This window comes from Sitophilus oryzae, unplaced genomic scaffold (genome assembly GCF_002938485.1).
Source record: "Sitophilus oryzae breed Bouriz unplaced genomic scaffold, Soryzae_2.0 scaffold_1870_pilon_pilon, whole genome shotgun sequence".
NCBI classification, from domain to species: domain Eukaryota; kingdom Metazoa; phylum Arthropoda; class Insecta; order Coleoptera; family Curculionidae; genus Sitophilus; species Sitophilus oryzae.
In genome coordinates this window covers 567,014-592,569 of record NW_022146580.1, presented here as the reverse complement: position 1 = coordinate 592,569, position 25,556 = coordinate 567,014, and the positions used below count along the sequence as shown (strand labels likewise).

General features: G+C 34.5%; 1 protein-coding gene across 1 annotated transcript in view; it reads right to left on the bottom strand.

The window, feature by feature from the left end:
• Nucleotides 1-25,556, bottom strand: part of LOC115883376 (myelin transcription factor 1-like protein) — a 361,128-nt gene that overhangs the window by 145,883 nt on the left and 189,689 nt on the right. Inside the window, exon 3 of the mRNA XM_030901741.1 lies at nt 242-291. Coding sequence (XP_030757601.1) covers nt 242-291 — 50 coding nt within the window. The remainder of the gene's footprint in view (nt 1-241; nt 292-25,556) is intronic.

The following is a 25,556-nucleotide window of genomic DNA, read 5'->3' as shown; positions in this document are numbered from 1 at the left end:
AAATTTATATTTTTTTTATTTAAAGAATCTTATTTGATAATAAAATCGAGTCTACTAAAATTTATGAGTGTAATTTTTGTCTATTAATGTGTAATAAATTTTAGTACTCGAGAATATTAGTTTTCACTATTTCAATAAATTAGATTCACGATTTGATGCCACCAAAAGTAATTTTGAAGCAATATTTTGGGTTTTGGGATTACTAAAGATTAAATTTGATAAAAAAATTATGTACACTTACTCTCTGCATTGCTCTTCCCAGTTGGGAAGACTCCCCTTTGTTTGTTGTATCTGAAAAGAAACATCAGTATTCGTTATTATATATGTGGTTTTGAGTTTTTTGTACAGGACGAATCTTAAATAAGTGCAAATATTTTCGGGGCTGGTAGATCTTGACAAAAGAAACATATAAACGTATTTTCTCTTTACCGTTTTTCAAATTTAAGTCTAATATAACCGAGATATTTTATTTCGAAAATTAAAAAAAAATTTTGCTTAAATTTTGGAAACCACTGGATCTTTTTGGGTTTTATTTTTTGTAAACTTATTCTACTATCTATGTTGCCATATTATAAAGATATTATGTTTTTTAACTGAAAATTAAAGAATATTCCAACATTTTCTTCAAAAAATGTCAAATTTTCCATTTTTATTTGCAAAAAAACATCATAGACGTGTTTTCAGGGGTCGAAATATACTAACCCTAAAAGTAATTGCACTTACTTAAAACTCACCCTGTATAACTAAACTATAATAAACAACTTAATATATTGTATATAAATTTCTAGATACTTATTTATTAGTGACATATTTAGAAGAATACTGTAGAGAGATAATAAAAATATATAAGAAACTGCGTCTCATATTTCTTAAAGTTATGCAAAAAATATTAGAATAACTATTTAGCCGTTAAAAATAACTATAGGAAATATTTTAACCAAAATTATTTTTTGTTTCACTGCGTCTTATCACTTATTTGTGTCATATGTATCCACCACCAATTTTTTTATACCAACCTTTTTTGTGTGGCATTTTGAAAATCTCTTTTTTTATACGGTTTTATAAGGAAATGATAAATTATTATAGAAATTATTAGTATTTGAGATGTCAGCAGTAAAAATTAAGCATCATTTTTGATGTTTAGTAATTTTGATTTTCACTTAGATAACACATTTTTGCAAGTAGATTCATATACACATCGGAAAAAAACAATGTTCCCTTCCATTTTATTTGCCAGCGGTATATTACTAAGTTAGAGACATCCAAGGCAACGAAAAATCTGACTAACTAGCAAGCAAGGATCATTGCGGAATCCTATCTTAGTCCAAGGCCGAGTCCTGGGAATACCCAAATGTATAACTCTACTAGTTTAACCTATAGTTTTAAAACTACAAAGGATCTGCTAATACTCAGCAGGAATAAAATGCCGATTATAACAGGTTCCTTAACAGCTCATATAGCTGTAAAGTGTTTCCTGAACGAGATCAACCTGCAATACTGCAGTAAAGATCCTAAAAGTTACACAGACTGCAGTAAAGATCCTACCACTTACAACATATCAAGTACCTGCACAAGCAGATATAGGTCCCAGGGATTAATATGGAGGAATATAAAGATCACACAACCAGAGATTTTTATAGAAGGATTATTATGTACAGCTACATCTACCGCTACATTCCTTTTATTCCAACAACCAACGTTTTACTAAACCCAATACAAAGAAAAATAAATAACAAAACATCAATAGCTTAACGAATTAAAACCATTTTCACTTCCTCACCTTCGACTACACAAAAAACAAAGCAAAAACCCTAAAACATCACGCAACAACGAGCTAAATCGACGGCCGATCGTTCCAGTCACCGGATCCTCCTTTTCAACGCCCGATGTCGGAAAAAACAACAAAAACAAGATTAAAAACAAGACCGAAAACCAGAGGGAACGCGCTAGCTACCGGTGAGGCTTCTATCGGCCGTTGTTTGTTTCTGGATGGAAAAGGGAATAAAAAGGATTCCCACAGCCGTCGAGGAGATGGAGGAAACATCCGCTTCCTTCCTTCCGGTAATTTGTCCGGTTTCGTTTTTACATAGAAAAGAAACAAAAAGAAGAATTGAATGATATTGATACACAGAAAGCTTTAGCACCAAAGACCACTTTACCTAATATCTGGTAATATTTTTGAATTTTTCATTTTTTGAATCCCTTTTCATTCAATTTCTTGTCGTTTTCTAATGTTGTTAAATTATCACTATTATCATTGTTAAAAAAATCCACGCTGCATCGCCCTAAATTCAAAAACACGCAACAATTTTTTAGTAAACATTTTTGAAGCCCAAACTCAGAACAAGCGAAGTTGTTTGTCGAAGGACAGAAAACAGAGCTCAGAGAAAAACAGACATATTAGAGTGACCTGTGAAGAGTCAGCTTTGCATTGGACTCCACTATGTCACTATTATCAGTGGAAATGACCTATTCGACTTTTTTAATTTTTGAATTTTTCATTTTTGAATTTTTCAGTATTTTTGAATCTTTCAATTTTAAATTTTTCAGTATTTTTGAATCTTTCAATTTTGAATTTTTCAGTATCATTGAATTTTTAATTTTTGAATTTTTACTCTTTTCTGAATTTATCAATTTTCTATAATAATATATATTTTTACTACTGTCATTCTATAACATCCGCAGCCTCTCAAATTTAAAGAAACACAACCATATCGACTTTTTCTCGACCAAATTTTAGTTTTATTTCATTTTAAATTTCGAAGATTTCAGGTTTTTACTATTTTTTTACCGAATTTTTCAATTTCTTTATTTTATTTCTAAACTTTCCACTTATTTCTAACAAAAAAAATTGCCGATTAGGGCAATTCTACTGATAAATTTATATTGACGTGTAGGGGCACACTTTATTTAATCGTTCCTCGAAATTAATAAAAAATTTCAAAAATTGAAAAATTCAAAGTAAAAAAGTTGAATAAATCAAAAAATAAAAATTTGAAAAATTCAAAATTTGAGAATTAATCTATTAAAAAAATCAAAAATTAAAAAGATGGATAAAAAATAATAAAGAGGGTGGAAATAATAAATTTCAAAATTTTCAGGCTTTGAATTTTTCAATTGCTTTATTTTGTTTCTCAACTTTTCGCTTCTTTCCCCCCAACCTAAGATATATTAAGATATTTTTACTTATTCTTTATCACTACTTTCATTCTATAAAGTTCCCCAGCGCCTTAAATCCAAACAAACACAACAATTTCTTAATTACAAACCTCCTCGACCTTTGTCCTTCCATCTTTTCGAAATTCAAAGGGCCCAAACTCGGCACAAACGACGTTGTTTGTCCACTGACGGAAAACAGAGCTCGGAGAAAGAGACAGAGCGATGCTAGAGCGACCGGTCAGCAGCGGTCCGCTTTGTACTGGCCTACCCTCTACGTCAATATATCAGTGAGATTGCTCTATTTGGCAAACACTTCGCACGTCCGCTCTGCGGCTACAGATCGGCCGTCGCTAAAATAGGGACCTTTCACCTTTGACGTATTAACAAGCTTCCAACCATTAATTCTTTTTAGGATGTTTTGAACTAAAAAAGAGTTTTTACTAACATCTGTTAAAATTTTCTCTATTTTTTCTAGTCTTTAATGTTTATATACTAGCTGGAAACTTTCTTAGCGCGCCGTTTCCGTTGCCGATTTAGTTGCACGAATGCCGCTAGATGGCGTTAACATCTAGTGCTCGCTATGGACAAGTACTGTAATGTACTTGACGTGCATTTTCTGTTTGGAGCTTGCCAGGTCGAGGTAGACTACTAAAGTCGTCTTGATGCATTGCCTGGAAACTTATATGGTGAAATTTTGATAAATTAATTTAGTACACACTAAAAACACGGTATGTCGCTAGTGGTAGGAAAAATAATTTTTAGAGGTTACTAGTTTATTTGGTTGCCTGTGATATGCATATACAGGGTGTTTCCTAATTAATCTAAAAAATAAAAAATCGTTAGAAAACGAATTAAGGCGGGCTCTTAATAAGTATATTTATTTTTTTCTCGACAACGATGAATTGGCGCGCGGAGCGTGCTGACCAATAGCGCCTCTTATCACCTGTGACGTAGTGACCAACCTGCGCAATATCATACCTTGTTTTCTTTGTATCATGGGGTGGTTTCCTTGGCCTGACAAGCTTTAAACAGAAAATTCGCATTGCACATAAAGCAGGTGAACGGTTGGTAAATGCTTTTCAAACTGTAACTCTGCTTAAAAATGCACACGAACAAGTTTTGTAAAATAAAATAGGAAAAATTTATTCATCATTTTTAAAATTTACATGGGATTTTCTGTCAATTTCCTATGTGAATTCATGATTTTCCTGAAATGATTTCCTATGTGAACTCCATAAAACACCCGAAAATTTCATTAAACTAAACAATTTTATTGACTTTCCTCTAACCTCATTCACCCTCCTCGATACTCCAGCGGTATATTTAGCAGCAATTTATTTTCTTTACATCATCGCAAAGGTCTAGCCGCAATCGCATCCGTTTCTAATTGAGATGGATGATTCCCACTCTCTCCGTTCCAATAGAGCGCCTATAATTAGAGCCAGCCAGTAATTTATAAAGGATTATTCGATTGCCAGTAAGAAAGCGACGGTTGGTTGCTGCATTAGGAGCAACTATCGAATATATAGTCTGCTAGATTAAGCTTTAATCTTAATCCGAAATTACGGTTTTGATGGGGTGCTTTTGCACCGCAAGAACTACATAAATTTGAGATGCATAGAGACGGTTAAGTATAGTATAGTTAGATAACTATGATAAGTTTTGCCAGTAAAGTATAATATGTAATCTCTAGTTTTTTATTTAAATTTTTAGTTCTAATTCAAGACCTGAAAAATTCAAAAATTGAAAAAATAAAAGACAAAATTGTGGTGTTTCTTTGAATTCAAGACGTTTGGAGAATGACAATAATGATAGTAACAACATAAAATATATATAATTAGAGAAAAATTATAAATTCAAAAATTGAATACTTCAAAAACAGAAAAAATCCAAAATGAGAAATTCAAAAACTTTAATTGAAAAATTCAAGATTTTAAAAAAAATTAAAATTTAAAATATATATCGAATAGGGCAATCTCCCTGATAATCATAACATAAATTTGAAATGAACATGGACAGAGGAATTCAAAAACTGAAAATTTCAAAACTTGAAAACATTGAATAATTCAAAAGTTGATAAATGAAAAAATACAAAATTCCAAAATTGTCGAATAGAGCAATTTTATTGATAAAATATTAAAGCAATGGGGCACCTTATTTAATCGTCTCTCTAAAGAAGTCAAAAATTCAAAAATTGAAAAATTCAATAAAAATTAATATTCAAAACTCGTGAAATACAAGAATTAAAAATGAAAAATTAGAAAATTCAAAAGTTGAGAAATTCAAAACTTGAAAAAAAAATTGAAAACATAAAATTTAAGAATTGAAACTTTTCGAATTTTAAAAAATAAAAAAAAATTAAAGGTGCTTGAATTTTATTTTCTGTTATATTGCAAAAATAAATATTTTCTCACAACTATATAAAATAAAAGGCAAATAAAACAAAAGCCACATTCTTAAAAAAATCTGCCTTCAATCACGTTCAAACAACCCTCCCCTACCCCTAATCTAATACCTGTTGATGAACCGAGGAAACGCGTTTAAGGGAAAGAAATTCCACAACGGAGAAGACAAGAAAAAGCCGTACGGTTTTTCTTTTGATCGGCGTGGCTGAGACTTTCACGCGCCCAGTGTCTTTCCCGCTTTTCTTTTTGTCTGTTCGCTCACACTTTCCCGCTTTCCCGGAAGAAAATCCGATTTCAAAGGGTGTCAAATGCACAGGCACTCGATTTTTTCCCAGTGCGAGTGGCTATTCATGCGGCATGCGGCAAGGGGCTGGGGCGAAGATGACTTTTCAGTTAATGAAGTTCGAGAGGAATTTTCATTAGAATTTGCGGAGAGAAAATGGGTAGAAGAGGCGTGTGATTTATTATTGAAGGAACTGGAAACTTAGATAAAAATTTAACGATGTTAGGAAATATAAATAAAAAATTGTGTGTGCACACTTCTTCTTGCTTCATTCCGGTACTGATTCGGGTACTGACTCCATTCAGGGACCTCTATCCACGTGCCTAGTTTAGTTCAAATCGACCGTAAATATTTAATTCTATCATCCGACCGGATAGCCCTGGCAGCTGGGGACAATAAACTAAAATACTACTATGTAGTATGTGGTTTATTGTTATTTTGTTCGTTATTCATTATTTATAGTGATTTACAGTAATTTTATTAAATTATACAAATATTCTAGTTGATTATTGGTTTGAAATAAAAATAACAGTGTCCTCCAATGAATTTCCAATGACACTGCAGGGACCTGGTGATATTTCCACTGCAGGGACCTGGTGATTTTGCCGCTGCAGGGACCTGGTGATTTTGCCGCTGCAGTGATCTGGTGATTGTTCCACTGCAGGGACCTGGTGATTTTCCTACTGCAGGAACCTGGTGATTTTTCCACTGCAGGGATCTCCTGAGCTAGAAAATGAGCTAGATGCTTTACCTAGGCCGTTATTCAGAAGCTACAAACCTACCGATGAAAATATGCATGAAAATTTACTTCCTACACACAACCAGAGGTTATTTGTACTCAGGTACAGTACACAGGTGCCATGAGAACATGTCCAACAGCAGCAATGGAGGTCATTCTAGACCTAACACCACTGCACATTGTCGTCGGTAGTTATGCCAATGCGACAATGATTATAATGGTCATTGACGGAAACACTACTGGGAGAATTTTCAGGTCAGGGGCTTGGAACACCCTCAAAAAGAAAATTCCACTTCTTCAACTCCCAGTGGATGACATACCAAGAATTTATAACTTTGAGAAACACCTCACTGTAGTATTGAGTAATAAAAAGGATTGGAAGAAAGAAACGCTTACTCAGCATATAAAAGACCATACCATCACGTGGTATACTGATGCTTCCAAAACCAAAGCAGAGACAGGGATAGGAGTATTTGGCCGAAAACTAAATACTCTGAACCAATGGGCACCTACCCAGTATCCTTCAGGCAGAAATTTATGCTATCGAAAGATGCGTATAATTTATCTTAGATAGGAACTATCGAAAACAGGAAATTGCCATCCTATCCGATAGCCAAGCAGCACTTAACGCGATCAACTCAGTAACCATCAATTCGAAGTTGGTCAAAGAATGCCTAGAGAAGCTCAACAAATTAGGCAAAGAAAATAAAGTCCTCCTACTCTGGGTGCCTGCTCACCAAGGGATAGAAGACAATGAAAAAGCAAATGATCTAGCTAGGAAAGGAGGGACCACTCCACTAACTGGACCAGCACCGTTCTGTTTTCAAAACGGGAACCAACTGAAAGCGGAACGGAAGAATCTGGAAGACTCCATCCGTAACTTGGAATGGGTGTCCTCCAACGGTCTAAGACACTCGAAAAAGTTCCTCCGAACTTACGACCGAGAAAAATCAAAGGTTTTACTTGATTTAAGTAAAAACAATCTTCGGATTTTCACGGGGTTTATAACAGGACACTGACTCCTCAATAAACACCTCAGTAGGCTGAAGCTGAGAAATACCGGCAAATGCAGATTTTTTGGGGAAAATAGGGAAACGCCAGAACATGCCATGATTCGCATTTCGTGCCATGAACTTTGGTACGTCTGATGTCGAGGATGGAGAGCTGGCCTCTGTAGAGCCGTCTCAGATACTGGCTTTTGTTAAAGCCCTGAGACTGTATGATGAGTTATAATTCGTTGTAACTCAGGAAAGGGGAACACACAATAGATCTATAAGGTCGCGGTGATTAACTCCCCTCCTAAACATTCTACAATTCTACAGGGACAGTATCAAGTTTATTATTGTGATTTTCTTAGCCGCGTAGGGCACAGATCGTTACCCAGAGCGAGTTAAATTGTCTTACAGAGGGGTAGATCTACTCCGAATGTGGTAGTTGTGGCAACTGTGCCATTTTAACACTTTTCCTGACGCTAGCTTGTGTGTCACGGCCTTAAATTTTTACACCCAACCCGCGTAAAGAAGTTTCAATTCAAAATAGATTACAGAAGACATACTATATTGTACTGCCGAAAAGGAAAACCCTCTTATCTGATACGTTGAACAACCCAAGATCTTTCTTTGTTAATATTTTTTTAGGTATAGGTATATTTAATTTCAATTCCGAATATAGTAAGATGAGATGTTTTTTCTTCTCACTTAGTTTGAAAATATCTTTAATTTTTTAATGACATACTTGCATCTCAATTATTGTAGTTAAAAGAGATGTACGTCATCTAATAGTCTAAGACCTAGCAACGTTTTCGAGAAAGTATTTTAAGACGTCTGGCTCTTTGATATATCTTTTACTATGCTCTCTGGAACAGCATGCGGCCCATCTGGCTGCCGGTAAACGTTGCGTTTACTACTGCGCATCGGAAGAAGATCCTATATTTTTTATTAATTTAGTCCTATAAATTCTAGTATTGAATGTAAATCGAACATGTCTCCATAGCGCAGTGCGTAGACTTTCCCACCACGAACCCAAGAGTCAGAGTTCGAATCCGGATCAGGTCAAAGACTTTTTTATTTTATTTTTGTTGATATTCTGATAGTAAAGTATAAAATAATTCTGGTAATTAAAAAAACAAATATTATATATAGCCAAACCAAACAAAACGAGCAATCAGATGACAGACAGAAAATTCCAAAACGGCTCTAACCTTAATACTACCATCCGAAGCCCTTCAAACAGAGGCGTACTGCTCCAGGGGAATGCTGGGGTTCTAGTTCGTTAGTCTTCCGCCGATCTGACAGCTCCTTATTGAAAAATTGGCGGGCGCCCGGCCCGATCGAACGTAATTAATTATTTTTGGGGGTGTTTCAGGGTAAAAAATGACGGGTAAGGGGTAAGGGTAGATGCTGCAAGCATCGCAGAGGCTCGGTTTGGTTTTCTTTGGCTAATTCATGAACCGCGAAGGGGCAATAGAGCGGAGAAGAGTGTCGAAGACGAGCATTTTTTATTTAGGGGGAGAAACTTAAAAATATTGAGGGTAAAAAATTGTTTTTTTTAATTGATGTCTATAGAGTCTGGTGAGTTGATTGACTGGATCAAAGTATTGATTTTGTAATTAATAATAATTATAATCAATAATAATAATGATGATATTAAAACACGTTTTGATTTCTGTATACATTCTAAGAAACTGAGATGAAAATCTGAAAAAAGATCTATAAATAAGAATTAGTGTATAGAATATTCAACCATCGGTCAACGTCAGATTTATACGTCATATATTGTCGAACTCTCCCAATCACTTGCCAACCAAATGAAAGAAATTAGTGACGTCATTACGTAAATTACTGCATAATATTCTTTTTTGTGATTGTCATTTTCATTTGATCTGGAACATCCATCAATGTCACAATGTTAAAATTTAATTATTGCTCTAAAACAAAATTCAAATTGTTTTATTGCAAAAATGTTTCAAAGATTTAACCAAAATGAACAAGAGCTCATATTTTTACATAAGTTCCGACCCGAACGAAGTCGCGGGTACACGCTAGTAGAAGAATAAATATATATAAAAATGAAAAAAGATAATAATAAAAAAAGATATGCACAAAAACGAAAAATTCTCGAATTGTGCTTGAAAATACGCTGATGCCACAGATTAAACGACTCGACAAAGGAACTAGACGGGAAACCAGGTAACAATAATAACGGAACTAAACGGCTGAGGTGAATTGGCGAGGAAAGACGGCAATTTCGGGGGTGGAAAACCGCGGAAATTTGCCGTCGTACGTCTGGGAGCGCCGCCGACGCCGCCGCCGCGACGCCGACTGTCACAAACGGATTTAATTAAAACGACGCCCGCGTAAAAGCCGCACCGTTACCCATTAGGCATTAGAAAATAGCGATTAGTTCCCGAATAGTCGACTAGCAGAAATCGTCTTAAATATATAATATCGACACCAGAAACACGCCTGTAAGTTTTTTTTGCGACTTTTTTATGAAAATTTGGATTATTTTTTATTATTTAGTTAAAAAACCTAATATCTTGATAATATGGCAACAAAGGTAGTATGTTAAATTTACAAGGAAGAAAAATGAATCAAGAAATGGGTCAGTGGTTCTTAAAAAAAGAGACAGTACAGCACAAAAATCTGAACGAATTATTGCAAAAGACTAGTCTTATTACCAATTTGTTAGGAACATCAAGATCATATATTATACTGTGTAATATAGAACTTGCAAAATATAGTACATAATTTTTTTAAATATTTTTTTTTGTACTTAGCTATATTTATAATGTTTTATCCGCTGATTGCCTGTAGTGTAGTAAAAGATAACATTTTTATTCCAGTCTGTTAGCAAATAACGATACTATTTAATAAATACTGAACAACAAACAAAAAATGTAATATACAAAATACCGTATAATCGAAAAAAACGGCTTGAAAAAGACGATCGATGGCATTCCCTATATGATTTTACATATAAAATGACAGCGATCTTCATTTTATAGCCATCGCTGACGCTTTATATTGGTGAAACGTCTAGACCCTTAAAGGTTCGAATTAAAGGACATAAAGATTATTTAAGAAAAGGATTTGTCAGCGCATTCATGGGACACAGAACACCCAGTAGATTTTAACAATGCAAAAATTTTAATGAAAGAGGCGACAGCCTTTAAAAAAAAATAAAAGAGACTTTTTAATACAATCTAATAAAAATAAACGTATTACTCATGCATCTGTAGATGATTTTAAAGAACATAACATAAATAAACAACATACGTAAAAATAGAAACAAATTAAAAATAATCATACACAAAGTTTGAAGCTTTTTGGTTTTACCTTATTAAGTAATTGTTATCAGGCAGTAATAATTGTTAATTTTGAAGTTTAACTGGATATAATGTCATTTTAACAGAACGTCAACGGTTTTTGTAGACGTATCTGTTTTAAAAAAGTAAAGTGTTCTCGAATAGTTGCATTTAGACATTTTAAATAGTTTTTCTTTGTTCTTCGTATTTGTTTTGCTTCCGACGACGGAAAGATAAACAACTGTTTTATTTTGTAGATTTTCTTACAGTGCGAGTGGCGAAGTAGCCATTATAGGACTTTTTTGAAGAAATAAATCCGCCACAAAGGGACATATATTTTTTATACAGGCCCGGCAATGGATCTCTAGGCATAGGAATTACATGCATTGGAATGAAACGCCTATAAAAAGTCTATGCTTAAACAGAGATGGACAACAACTTCCCCGTTTCCACTTCCACTACGACTGTCTACTTAGACAAACTCCAATAAGATAACAAATTTTGGAAATTCCGCCACCTCCCATCCACTCATGATACCCATCTCCCTGCCCTTTATTTATCGCCATTATTTTATTTCCCTTCCCGCGCCTCCGCACCTCGCTATTCTGACTCCCGTCAGTTCATCACAGAGTTGCCAGGTCTACCGGTTTCGTCTGTAAGCTACCGATCTACCGATTTAAAGAAAAATCTAACGATATATTCAACTGCGTCTTTAGTTTTTACAATAGAAGCACTTATAAAAAGCTGACTTATTTGACTAAAAATTAAGCGACTGCCGTGTTGGAATCTGTATAATTTGACTTTATTATTGTTTCATTAAATTTTATTTAGTAATAACACACATACAGGTCATCGTTCTGTCTAGTTGCAGAGTTACAGAGATATTCCTAAAAATCCTTATTACTCCTTATTACTCCTTATTAGGCGCGGTATTGGCGACATGCCCGAAGAAGTTGATATCTTTTGAAAAGATTTTATTTCATTCATCTACTAAAGTTGAACCCATATTTTCCCCAAAAAATGTAAACAAAAAACAAAATTTAAGTTAAGAAACAACCTAAATTCGGACAAATATTTTAGTGATTTTCCCGTCAAAAAAATATATTATATGAAAAAAGAGTTGAGAGTTGCTACAGCTTTCCCATTGAAATGAAATTAATTTTAGATATCACTGATCAAAATTTGTACAAAGGTAAAAAGTGACTGCTACACTAATTTGTGACTGCTATCCCTACTTGTTATAGTTTTATATGTTTTTATTAATATATTAATATTATTTAATTCAATATTTTTTTTAATATTAAATAATATACCTAGCTATTTCTAATTCTTGTTATATTTATTATATTTGTATTTTATTTGAGTGATCTATTATTACGACACATAGGAATGCTAATTTTGGACTTAAATATTATATTTTATTTCGTTTCTGTACTTTTAATTTTTGTTGAAGATCTACCGAGAATTTTGTTCTCGTATGGAATTATAATCTAACAAACCCGGCAACCCTGTTCGTCTACTCCTTATAAAGTTTTTTTCGGCCTAATTCCTTTGTCACAGCCGCGGCTTTGTGAAGCGCCGCCGCCGACCGACTGTGTCGGGGCGACTGCTAGGAAGATCGTACAGTATTGCCATTTCATAGAATTGCACTTGCTATTTTAGAAATGATATCAAAGTTTTGCATGTTACTTTTCGTTTTAGAAAGAAGTTATGTGCCTAGAGAAAACATTCTTAAAATTGTTTCGTACTTTAATTAATATTTCATTAAGTAGGCAAGATAATGGGATTAGAAGATTTAGGATTTTGACAAGCCAACATAATTTCGATTTAATTGAATGGCAACACTGTCCGTCCTGTTTCTATTTTTTCGGCTCTCTCGTCGTATCACTTCTATGATCACTTCCCCTATACGATGGTAGGGAAAAGACACTTTATCCGTCTCTGTTGCACTGCAGTGTATTTTGCAGCCTTACCATCTTTTTTTATCGCATTGAAAACCTCCTATTGCTAATATTCCTTTGCCAGTAGTGTATATTTAAAAGTTTGAGCACCACCGATATACCTTTATTCCGTCGGTCCTCAAACTTTTTGTCCTTTACAACTCCACACAGGTGTAAATCTATTTCAAACCGACCAAACGGTTAGTTTGATTGTGTGAAGGCGCCCGAACGTGTGCGACCGGGCTTTTGTAATAAAGTTCGTGAATTGAATCGGGCGTCCGATATGCAGGCGACGCGACGCGTAACGAGATATTGGCGTCTCGACGTCTCTGCGACGTCGTCCTCAGATTCCGAGCAGGTTTCTGTTCGGGCCCGGCGACTAATTACGCTGCCCGGACGATAATGGAAAGTTTCTGGAACGTAAATGGAAGTCGCCAGCTCGGGAAATACATACAGAATTGGTGATAAGGGTGGTGGTCCTCTACGAAGGGTGAAGCGATAGAAAATCGGGTGTTGTTGTATTGTGAGGCGTTCGACTGTAACAGACGTATTGAAATCTTGATGTTTATTGTAAAAAAAATCATTTTGAGAGCTACTTTATCGCTGGCTGTATTTAGTTTGGTAATTTCTGTTTTTGTAGTTCTTCAGGACTATAATGGCTATAAGGACTATGTCATCAGCGAATGTGTGATGGATAAGATATTTTCCATCTATTTTTAATTCTTTGTTAAAGGCCTCAAAATTAATTTAGCCAAAACTACAGTAATGTACAGGGTGAGTCAACGATAGAGTAAAGTCCACTATCTCATTTTTTTCGAGGTTTTAGAATTTTTTTAGAATTTAGAATGAGTGGGAGGGGGGTTAATCACTTCGACCTTACAGATCCATTGTGTCCCCCTTTCTTGAATCATAACTCATCATACAGTCCCAGGGCTTTGACAAAAGCCAGTATCTGGGACGATTTTATAGAGGGTAGTTCTCCATCTCCAATATCAGTCGTACCAAAATTCATGGCACGAATGGTTGTCGTCTCGGCGCACTCAGTGATGAGGTGTACTGGTGTTTCCCCATCTTCCCCACAGAATCTGCATTCGCTGTTTCTTCTTAGTTTCAATCTACTGAGGTGTTCATTGAGGAGACAGTGTCCTGTTAAAAACCCCGTGACAATCCGAAGATTGTTCTTACTCAGACCCAGGAAGATCTGTGATTTTTCTTGATCATAAGCTCTCAGAAACGAGGTTTTTTTTCGAGGTTTACAAAAATTGTTAAATATAAAAATTATAGGGAAAGTTAAGATACACATTTACATATACATTATATACAAGGTGCTTCAAAAAAATGTGGCGAATATAACATATGTTTTTTTTAAAAGCAACACCCTATTTTTTATTTTATATTTAGAAATAATTAATAGTTTTTGTAATATTTAAATTTGTTTAAAGAAATATCAAATTGCAGTGTAAAAAATTGTTAGTGATGCCATTGTTTCTGAAGTTGGAGTACTAAAATTTGGTAGGAGAGTTTTATGGAGATAAAAAAAAGATATATGTAAAGATATTTTAGTTAAATGATACAGAGTGTTTAAAATATATTAATGAATTTCAACTATTTATAATTAAAAAAAAATCTCAAAATCTTTAAAAAGTACACCCTATACATTATCATTTTTTCTAATAGATTTTACAAAACCCTTCAACTTTTATTAAGTATGTCATATACATATGCGCGATTTGCGATTAATACCAATTATACCATTAATACCAATAGATAATTTGCGATTTATACCTATTTTTACCCATATTTTTAATACAATTACACTATAACATCTTAGTTGCCATGACAAAACAAAAATATTTATTACTTACCTTTAAAAAGTAGTTTAATAATTAATTACAATTATTATTGGTATTATTAGTTAAAATTAATTGTCTTTACTCATTTTAGAGAAACTAAAATCGCAGTCGTGAATTTCTTGGTGTATTTCTATATTATGAAAGATGACACTTTCCCTCAGGGCGAATACCCACAGATTAAGGTAACTCTAGATTACCTAATTGTTCACGACTACTCATATAGGAATTTTCTTTGACATTCAGTAAACCAAACCAAACTATTAAAAATAGGTCTATGATATACCTACTTAATAAAAATTGAAGAGTTTTGTAATCTATCAGAAAAAATGATAATAGGTATACAAGGTGTACCATTTAAAAAACTTTTTAATTTTTGGTAGTTGAAATTCCTAAATATATTTTGAACACCCTGTAGCATCTAACTAATATATCTTTACATAGGTCTTTTTCTATATCTCTATAAAATTCTCCTACCTAATTTTAGTTGTCCAACTTCAGAGACAATGGCATCACTTACAATTTTTTACCAATCTGCAATCTAATATTTGTTTAAACAAATTTAAATATTACAGAAACTATTAATTTTAGGTATATAACATTATACATATAAAAAAGTTATGAAATTTTACGCAGACTCTAAAAATAAAATAAAAATAGGTTGTTGCCTTTAAAAAAACATATGTTACATTCGCCGCACTTTTTTGAAGCATCCTGTATACCCTACAATAATTTTAAAATGTTTATCTTAACCGTCCCTATAACATGCAATGTAAAAGGAAGCCAAAAATGCGATAATATACAGGGTGCTCCATTTATAAAGAAACAAAGAAAAATTATTTTATATTTTAGAAAGTTTGGCGTAGAATTTTTAACACTCTGTATAATTTAAGATTACGATATTTATAACAAGGTATGTACCAAACTATCTAAAGTAAACACTTAATATAATTTTGATTTCACGACAGTTCTTGTATTTTTAATATTTTTTTTACATATCTAAGGACTATGTATAGTGATCCGAAAGAAAGCCAAAAATTCAATAATATACAGGGTGTTCTATTTTAAAAAAGTCATCCCCATCCACTCACACTTTTTTGAGCCACCCTATAAAAGTTAAGATATTTTCCTGAAATACATACATACTTTTTAGGTTTGGGCTTAAACAAAATTCTCAAGTGTTTTATTCTAGGAGCTACAGATGCCCGACGCAGTATTGCCCAACCCTGTATATCTGAAACTATCAAAACAAATTTAATAATATTTTTAAGGTTTATGTAAAATGATCAGAAGGGAAGGCAAAAATCTGTTTCATTGGTAAAATACACAAGATTTTCGCTGAGAGTTCAAAACAAATTAAAACTCAGTCATCATCGATTAATTCAAACGAAATAATTACAAGACGAATAAAATAATACGAAAAAGCCTATTAATGCCGAAATTAAACAGAAACCCGATGCCGCAAATCCGCGAATTCCATTAAAAATTATCAGTCGGCAGAGAGAGCCAAACAGCCCCTTCTTCCTTCGGTGTTTCCCCCCATTATTCCCCAATATTCCGCGATGGGGCCGAGAGAGACCGGATTCGCAGTCCCGTACGTGCCCTGGGTTTCCTGTGTTGTCTCGAGCAGGCCTCGTCTTGCCTTACTCTCCCCCCAATTCACCCCCAGTCCGATGAGGAGCAACCCCCCAGTCCGTCGAAGCGCCAGAACCCTTTAATGAACATCGGTTTATACCGTTCCGTCTTTCGGCTTTAATTTCATTGCCCATTTCTGCAGCCAGAAATTAATACTATAGGGCTATATTTTGCCAGATTTTTAAGTTTGCGTAAATAAATAAAATAAAATAAATTCCTATGATGTACTCCATGGTACCATTATCTATTTTATTTATCAAAGTACTTAAAAATTAGTATCTGAGGAGATAAAAAGAACTTATACTTGTACATTATGTCATTAAGTTGAATGCTACTATTTTTGCTTTAGTTTTGTCCTAAATATTCTTGAGCTATATTTTTAACATAGAGATAACATATATTTACAAACTGAGTTAGGATATTATGTAAATTTTGCGGGTGGGGGGCAAATAGATGCAACTAAAAACTTGTTGCCTACCCAAATTTAGTATACCTAGAAAAATTTATTATATAATTATTCTAAAAGTCTTGAACAACGCTCTACACTATGCGGAGAATTGTTCGAAGCAGGTCAAGGTCGCGTTTTGTCGCCTAAAGTTGTCGCATTTCGGTTTATTTCTAGTTGTCTTGACCCATTTCGGTTTGCCTCGACCTAGTTTCGATTCTTAAAAGCGCCTGAAAACTACTGGTTGACTTCTAAAACGAGACGGTATCTGTACCCGAGGCAAAGGCCTTTTTTTTAAAGACCAGAACAGTTGTAGAATGTAGAATGTTTAGGAGGGGAGTTAGTCACCGCGACCTTAAAGATCTATTGTGTGTTCCCCTTTCTTGAGCTATAACCAGTTATAACTCATCATACAGTCTCAAGGCTTTAACAAAAGCCAGTATCTGAGACGGCTCCATATGGCCAGCTCTCCATCCTTGACATCAGTCGTACCAAAGTTCATGGCACGAATGGTCGTCGTCTCGGCGCACTCAGTGATGAGGTGTTCTGGTGTTTCCCCATATTCCCCACAGAATCTGCATTCGCCGTTGTTTCTCAGCTTCAGCCTACTGAGGTGTTCGTGGAGGAGACAGTGTCCTGTTAGGAACCCCGTGACAATCCGAAGATTGTTTTTACTTAAATCAAGGAAAACCTTTGATTTTTCTCGGTCGTAGGTTCTGAGGAACTTTTCGAGTGTCTTAGACCGTTGGAGGACACCCATTCAAAGTTGCGGTTGGAGTCTTCCAGATTCTTCAGTTCCGCTTTCAGCTGGTTTCCGCTTGGAAAACAGAACGGTTCTGGTCCAGTTAGTGGAGTGTTCGCTCCTTTCCTAGCTAGATCATTTGCTTTTTCATTGCCTTCTATCCCTTGGTGAGCAGGCACCCAGAGTAGGAGGACTTTATTTTCTTTGCCCAACTTGTTGAGCTTCTCTAGGCATTCTTTGACCAACTTCGAATTGATGGTTACTGAGTTGAGCGCGTTTAGTGCTGCATGACTATCGGATAGGATGGCAATTTCCTGTTTTCGATAGTTCCTATCTAAAATAAATTGTACACATCTTTCGATAGCGTAAATTTCTGCCTGAAGGATACTGGATTGGTTCGGAGTATTTGGTTTTCGGCCCAAATACTCCTATCCCTGTCCCTGCTTTGGTTTTGGAAGCATCAGTATACCACGTTATGGTATGGTCTTTTATATGCTGAGTAAGCGTTTCTTCCTTCCAATCCTTTTTATTACTCAATACTACAGTGAGGTGTTTCTCAAAGTTGTAAATTCTTGGTATGTCATTCACTGGGAGTTGGAGAAGTGGAATTTTCTTTTGAGGGTGTTCCAAGCCCTGACCTAAAAATTCTCCCAGTACTGTTTCCGTCAGTAACCATTCTAATCATTGTCGCATTGGCATAACTACCGACGACAATGTGCAGTGGTGTTAGGTCTAAAATGACCTCCATTGCTGCTGTTGGACAGGTTCTCATGGCACCTGTGATACAGATACATGCCAGTCTCTGTACTTTACACAGGTTTTGCCTTGCTGTACGTTGCTCTAGGTTTGTATACCAAGCAACTGCTCCATATGTAATCATGGGTCTTACTATCATGGTATACATCAAGCGCAAAATTTTTGGGGCGCAGCCCCACCTATTTCCCGCCAGTCTTCTGCATATCATGAGAGCCTTTGTGGCTTTGCTGGTAATGTTCTTAATATGCCTGTTCCAGAGAAGTTTACTATCCAGTGTTATTCCTAGATATTTCACTTCCTGTGATGGCAGTATTTCCTTTCCATCTAGATGGATTCTTTTCAAGTTTTCAAACTTCGCTTTCTGGTGAATGGCACTACCGCGGTTTTATCTGAGTTGATACTCAGCCCGACGGTCCTGCACCATCTCTCAGTGATGCGGAGTCCTCTTTGGATAATATCACACAGGGTGCCTTCATGTTTCCCCCGTGCAATCATGACTATGTCATCTGCATACCCTATGCAGTGTATTCCCGCTAGAGTTAATTCTTCCAGTAGTTCATCCACTACCAAGCTCCACAGTAGGGGGGAGGTCACTCCACCTTGTGGAGTTCCTTGCGTTGTTTTAACAACCACAGTTTTGGTACCTATCTCAGCTTCTGCTGTTCGTGTTGAGAGCATTTCCCAAAACCAGCGGATTATCGTATTGTTCACCCCTCTTGTTTCAAGAGATCGCTTGACCACCTTGTGAGGTATATAACCAGTTAGTCACTGCGTATTGCTCTGCAGTTTTACGATTTTAAGTTTTGGAAACGGTTTTGGAAATATACTATATTGTAATTAATAATATAAGACAATGATTGAAACTAAATATCCTTGTGTAACCTTAGAAGAATAGTCAATTTAATCTACTATTGGTAACTGTTTACTAAATGCACTGTTTTGGATTTTTCATATCAGTTTAATATAGTGGTTATTACACTTAATTATACACTAATTTTCTTTATTCATACTCCATGTTTACTTGTTTTTCTAAAGTTCAATAAAAGTTTTGTCGAAACTGGGCCCGTATTCTGTAACTTTGACATAAAAACGTTACGCTTTCAAAGCGGTGAGCGCAAGTATTCGATCAGCGAAACGCAAGACAGTCGATCTTGGTATTCTCGTTGCCATGCGAATCGTGTTCTGGATACGCGTTGAGCACATATTGGCAACATCACAATTTCTAAATAGTCAAAAGTTGATAACTCACGGATGTAACAATGAAAAATGTCAATGTTACCTGAATTTCATAACCTATTGTTGAGTTATGTCAACCCATTTTTCTATGGATATGTCATTATTCTTATTATACGAGGGAAGTGTTGAAGACTCTTCTCAGCATTTTCGATGTTTTGAATAATATTTATAGCTGCCAAGTCGTAAATTATCAATTATTTATTGAGGAATTTATAGAAGAAGTAGTAATTTTCACTAAAGAGCAAGATAACGCATAAAATTACAATTTTTTCGATTTTCACTGACAGTTCGACAAGCAAAACGATCCTTTAAGGCAACCGTTTTCAAAGCGCTCAGCGCAATCAGTAAAAACGCTAAGCGCGTCACACGAGAATACCGAAATCGTTAATTAAGTGCGCGCTCAGCGAAAATTAACGTCATGTACGCTGAGCGTAAGAAGTTACAGAATACGGGCCCTGATTTTCAAATACTTAATAATCACAAAAATAATACTAATAAAACCTTGACGCTTTAAGAATTAAACACCTCAAAAAGAAAAACAGCCTGACAAATAAAGGCAAGTCGTACAATAAAGAATTAAGATAATCTCAGAGTCGAGAGGTCTTATATCTGTCTTCTTACCCCCGAGGAAGGGTATCAAGAAAAATCTCGAACCGATTAAAAAAACGGGATGAGAAGAGGCAACAGAGGGCAAATTTATTCAAAGGGAACAATGTAAACAAAGTCCCTATCGCGGGATATAAATCTCCTCGAAAAAAGAAGAGGAGAGATCTCTGGAGTGTTTGCCAGAAGAAAAAAAATGGAGAGGTCGAGATGATCCTGCAGGGTCTTAAATATCAACTGATAATTTAATTAAGGTTTGCTTTTTTTTTGTTAACGGTTTTTTTGGTGGAGAGGAGGAAGTTTAAAAAAAAAGGTGTTGGGGATAGATATAAAATTAATTTCTTCAAAAAAGTCTTATTAGGGTTTAACGCCACTTGCACTGAAAGAAAATATACAAAATAAAATTGTTTTTTTGTAAACACCGCTGTGTTAATCCTACGGGTACCAATGACATTTTTGCAATATGGCAACATAAAAACAAAAACAACGGAAAAAGACAGATTTTTAAATTATATAAATTCTCGCGAAACAACCATAAAATTTACTTTAGAAGTAGAAAAAGATAATTGTTTGCTATTTCTTGATGATTTAGTATAAAAGTTTCAAAATAAACCATTTTTGGATGTTTATAGAAAACCAACAATTACAAATAGTTCAGTCATTGGGGATTTTTGCTTGGAAAAAAGTCCGGTAGTCTTGTAACTTTGCAGGTTTATAGGTTTTGGGGTCCCTAACTAAAATCCATAAAATGCACATTCCCAGACTTGCCGCCGGCGCCGCCATCTTGCCAAGATGGCGCCCAAAATCGGTATTTTGTGAATATCTCGAAAACTATGCGTTTTTCGCGAAAATTTGAGGAGAGCAAAATTAAAGAGAATAAAAAAATGATTTCGGAAAATCGACTATATTATGTATATCATACTTTAAGCAAAATTGTAAAAAATCCAGGGATTTTGTGCCTAAATGGTTGACTTTAGCGAAAATTTTCATATAAGCTTTTTTATAGGAAATTTTAGTCTCTTTAATTTTACTCTCTTCAAATTTTTGCGAAAAACGCATAGTTTTCGAGATATTTACAAAATACTGATTTTGAGCGCCATCTTGGTAAGATGGCGGCGCCGGAGGCAAGTCTGGAAATGTGCATTTTATGGAATTTAGTTAGGGATCACTGCAAAGTTTCAAAACTTCCAGACTTTTTTCTAAGCAGGCCCCTTTTTTGATCCCCAATGACTGAACTAAAACGGGTATTTAAATTTTGCATCAAACCACAGTATAAGTGTAATAAATGCGTTATAAAAAGTTTCTGTGCTAAGTCAATATTCAGACAATAATTCGCTAAACAAAGATACAAAACCACATAAAAAACATTAATAAAAACGACTATCCACAGTCTTTTACTGACAAAACATTAAACGAAAAACAAACTCCAAACCCTAGACAGAATACACACAATGATAACAATAATATATAAAATATAGAGTGTACCATTTAAAAAATTTGAAATTTCTTAATTTTAAGTACTTAGTTGAAATTCATAAATACATTTTGAACACCCTGTAGCATTTAACTTGTAAAACTTGGAAAATTAGTTTGTTATAATAATGCTTTTATTTATTCACTATTCTAATAAAGAATATGCATGCCTTTGGAAACTCTCTATTTATTTAACTAGGAACCAAACCCTCTATTTGAAAGTCGATTAGAGAAAATAGTATGATTCATTGGGAAGCGATGTAAATATTTGTGATCAGGTAAAATTGTGATGTAAGAGGAGGCTTAGCTTGCCGGCGCGCAGCGGCAAGTCGGTAGTAGACGGGCCGGCCGGCTGTTGTGTTGTGTTTTGTCATAGAGCTGACATTTGGGGGTTGCGAGTCTTTTGACTATAAACGTTGCATGTACTGTAAGGCAACGGGTTGTTTGATTATGAGAAGAAAACCTCTTGTGACGTCTTGTCTTCGAGGTTGGTCTTGAGAGTTTGAGGTCTCCCTTGTCTTCTCGATTGACACGATTCGGCGTTGGGATAGTGAGGTACCTCAATTAGCCTATTCGATTGGGATGCGAATCTGTTTAGCGGCACATTTGCGTCCGGGGGAAGCCCCTATACTATTTCAGGTGACACTAGCTAGTTGTTGAAGATTATTAACCAATAGATAATAGATCAATAGATCCGAATAATATTTGATTTAGATGGAAGATATGGAATGTGATATATTGTAACAGGGGGAAATTTTGAGGGTCGGTTTGATGAAGTAAAAGGCGATAGTTTAAGTTCCTCGTGTATTTCTCTCTCTCTCTTTTGTAACTCTTTGCTATAATGGCTAAAAAATTATATAAATGATTTGCTGATCTTAAATATTATGGATAAATCTTACCTAGCACCAAGTTAGATGTATGGTAAAATTTTAAACCACAGGCTGCCGCCGTTATTTGCAAAAGTTAAGAATAAATGTAGAATTAAATTTACTTAAATCGAAGATATTTTTTATCCGCATACCAGATTTATTTAATAAAATGGGTATAAGCGGCGACATCTACAAGACGGGTGTTTGAACGCATTGAATGTTAATAAGGTTTACTACATTTACACTAAAATATTCCCATGTAGTTCCGCAATTTAACAACAAATAATCAGTAACCTAATATATTCTGTTTCAATATTAAATAGAATGTCAGTGATGTCAGTGGCTAGGGGGCGGAGTACCCCCGGGTGAGTTTTACTATTTAACTATCAATTTTATCCAGATCAGTAAATGTTTGTTTTGTTATTTTCATGTACAATGAGAGAGTGCTTGCCAATGACCAACTAAATGGATATTTGAGGTGAATTTGCATTGTGAGACCCGGTTGTGTAAGCCCCAGAAATAAGCGATTTTACAAACTGAAATATCTTTACATACGCCTTGTTCTGTATCTCTATTAAATTTTCCTACCAAATTTTAGTTGTCCAACTTCAGAAACAATGGCATTACTAACCTTAAAATTTTTTACCACACCAAAATCTAACATTTGTTTAAACAAATTCAAATATTACAAAAACTATTAATTTTAGGTATATAACAATATTCATGAAAAAGTTATAGAATTCTACGCAGAATCTAAAAATAAAACAAAAAATACGGTGTTGCATTTAAAAAACGTAAGTTATATTTGCGCATCCTCTATAATAATTTCAAAATGTGTATCTTAACCGTCCCTATAACTTTTATATATAAGATTTTTTTGTAAACCTCGAAACAAATGAGATAATGGACTTTACTCTATCGTTGACTCACACTGTACAGAAAGTTTGAGGCTTTTTGGTATTACCTCATTAAGTAATTGTAATCAGGTAGTAATTGTATATAATAAACTAATTGTAAAATTAAAACAGAGTTTCTAATACAGATTGTGGACCGATGAATGATATTAATAAAACATTTTTTTACCTTTCTATCTGCCTTTTCGTTGAAAGATCTAGCAACATCATATGCTATTTATTGTATCTAAATTTTAAGAAGGTATCAAATTAATAATAAATTCAAAGTCAAAGAATAAAAAAGATCAACAGTGTTCTTTTTACACAAACTTAATTAAACCAGTATATTTAATCAGGGTTTTTGCCTGCAATGTCCATTATTCTATGGAGGGTCCGAGGACCGGGATATTATGTCTCCCCTAATGCCTTTTTAATCAAATCTCCCATTACTGGCGGCTGGATCGAATTTTTAATGAAACTTCGAACGGTCTAATAAGTTTTTGCCGCAGGGAAGCTACCATTATATCAATTTATATTCAAGCAATTTTGGGGCAGTGTGTAATTCTATAATAGTATTCACATCGAGAATAAAAATATTAAGAAAAGAGTTTAATATTGTTCATATTATACAGGGTGAGTGTACATTAGAAGTTACTAGAGAACTATAATATCTATGTCAGAGATTTTTTGCACATTATTGTTTCACGAAAAGTGGAGATCTCACTACAAAACGCAGCTTACCGAAGATCGACAAGAGTACCTCGTCAGCTCACCAAGGCGATACAACGTACAGGGTGGGTCAAATTCGACGCTTTTAAATGGAAACACCCTTTCCTCTAGGAGATAGACAAAAACTAATATCGGTGTTTGGAGCTCAATTTTTTCAAAAACATGATGGTGAAAACCGCATATCGATATCTGATACCGTTTCGGAGTTACGGGGTGTTTTTCAAAAATATGCATTTTTAACAAATCGCTGTAACTTTTTTGCTATGGAAAATTTTGTATTTTTATGAAAACATTTCCAAAGCACCTTTTTACGTAGAATTTAATGGTTTAAGTATATTTTTTTAAAATTAATAATTTAAGAATTATCAACAGAAAATTTGATTTTTTTATATGGGACACCCTGTATATTTTTAATTTATTGAAAAGAATTTAAAATTACCTTTCCAAAAACATAACACACTTGATATTTTGCTCGATTCCTCTTCGAGATATGGAGTATATAAAAATTCGCCCACTTTAAATAAGATAGGCTTTGAACGGCACCGGCTGTAATGCAAAAAAATTCTAGCTGTAAGCATCAATTAATATGAAAATAATATTTGCTATGAGAGATGCAGAATTTTATAACAATTTAAAATATATTTAACCAACATCAACACATTTAAACTATATCTAATAACAATAAAAATAAATAGCAAACCAAGACATAAGATTTTGCTACAGGTGTTCAACATATCAACCGTCTTTTGTTATGGACAGACGGGGCAGTTTTTGAACATTTCTCGCGGAATTCAGTAACTCAGTGGGGGTGAAAGATACCCTTTCATAACTGCTAAGTATTTCTAAGTATTGTCTAGATTATACGGAAGAATAAGGAATCTCTATTCTTCCGCAAATATATTCATAGGATTAGATCCATGGGCACTAAGTCAGGCGGCCTCGACGGCCAACGGCTGGGATCTTGGTTAGCTATTCAATTATTCTTGAAATTGGCTGCAAAAATTTGCTGATAACTTCAGCGTTAAGAGGCGGTGCGTCGTCTTGCTGGAAAAATATGTTTTCGAGTTCCATTAGAGTCCAAAGCCTACTAGTTAAAAGTGGCGAACTTTTAAAAATTCTGTATTTCGAAGGGGATTTTAACAAAATATCAAGTGTGCTATATTTCTGGAAAGGTAATGTAATGTTAAATTCTTTTCAGTTAATTAAAAATATAGATGGTGTCCCAAATAAAAAATCAATTTTTCTGTTGATAAATCTTACATTATTAATTTTACAAAAATTATACTTAAACCATTAAATTCTACGTAAAGAGGTGCTTTGGAAATGTTTTCATAGAAATACAAAATTTTCCATAGCAAAAAAGTTACAGCGATTTGTTAAAAATGCACTTTTTTGAAAAACACCCCGTAACTCCGAAACGGTAACAGATATTGATGTGCGGTTTTCACCATCATGTTCTTGATGAAAATTGAGCTCCAGACACCGACTTTAGT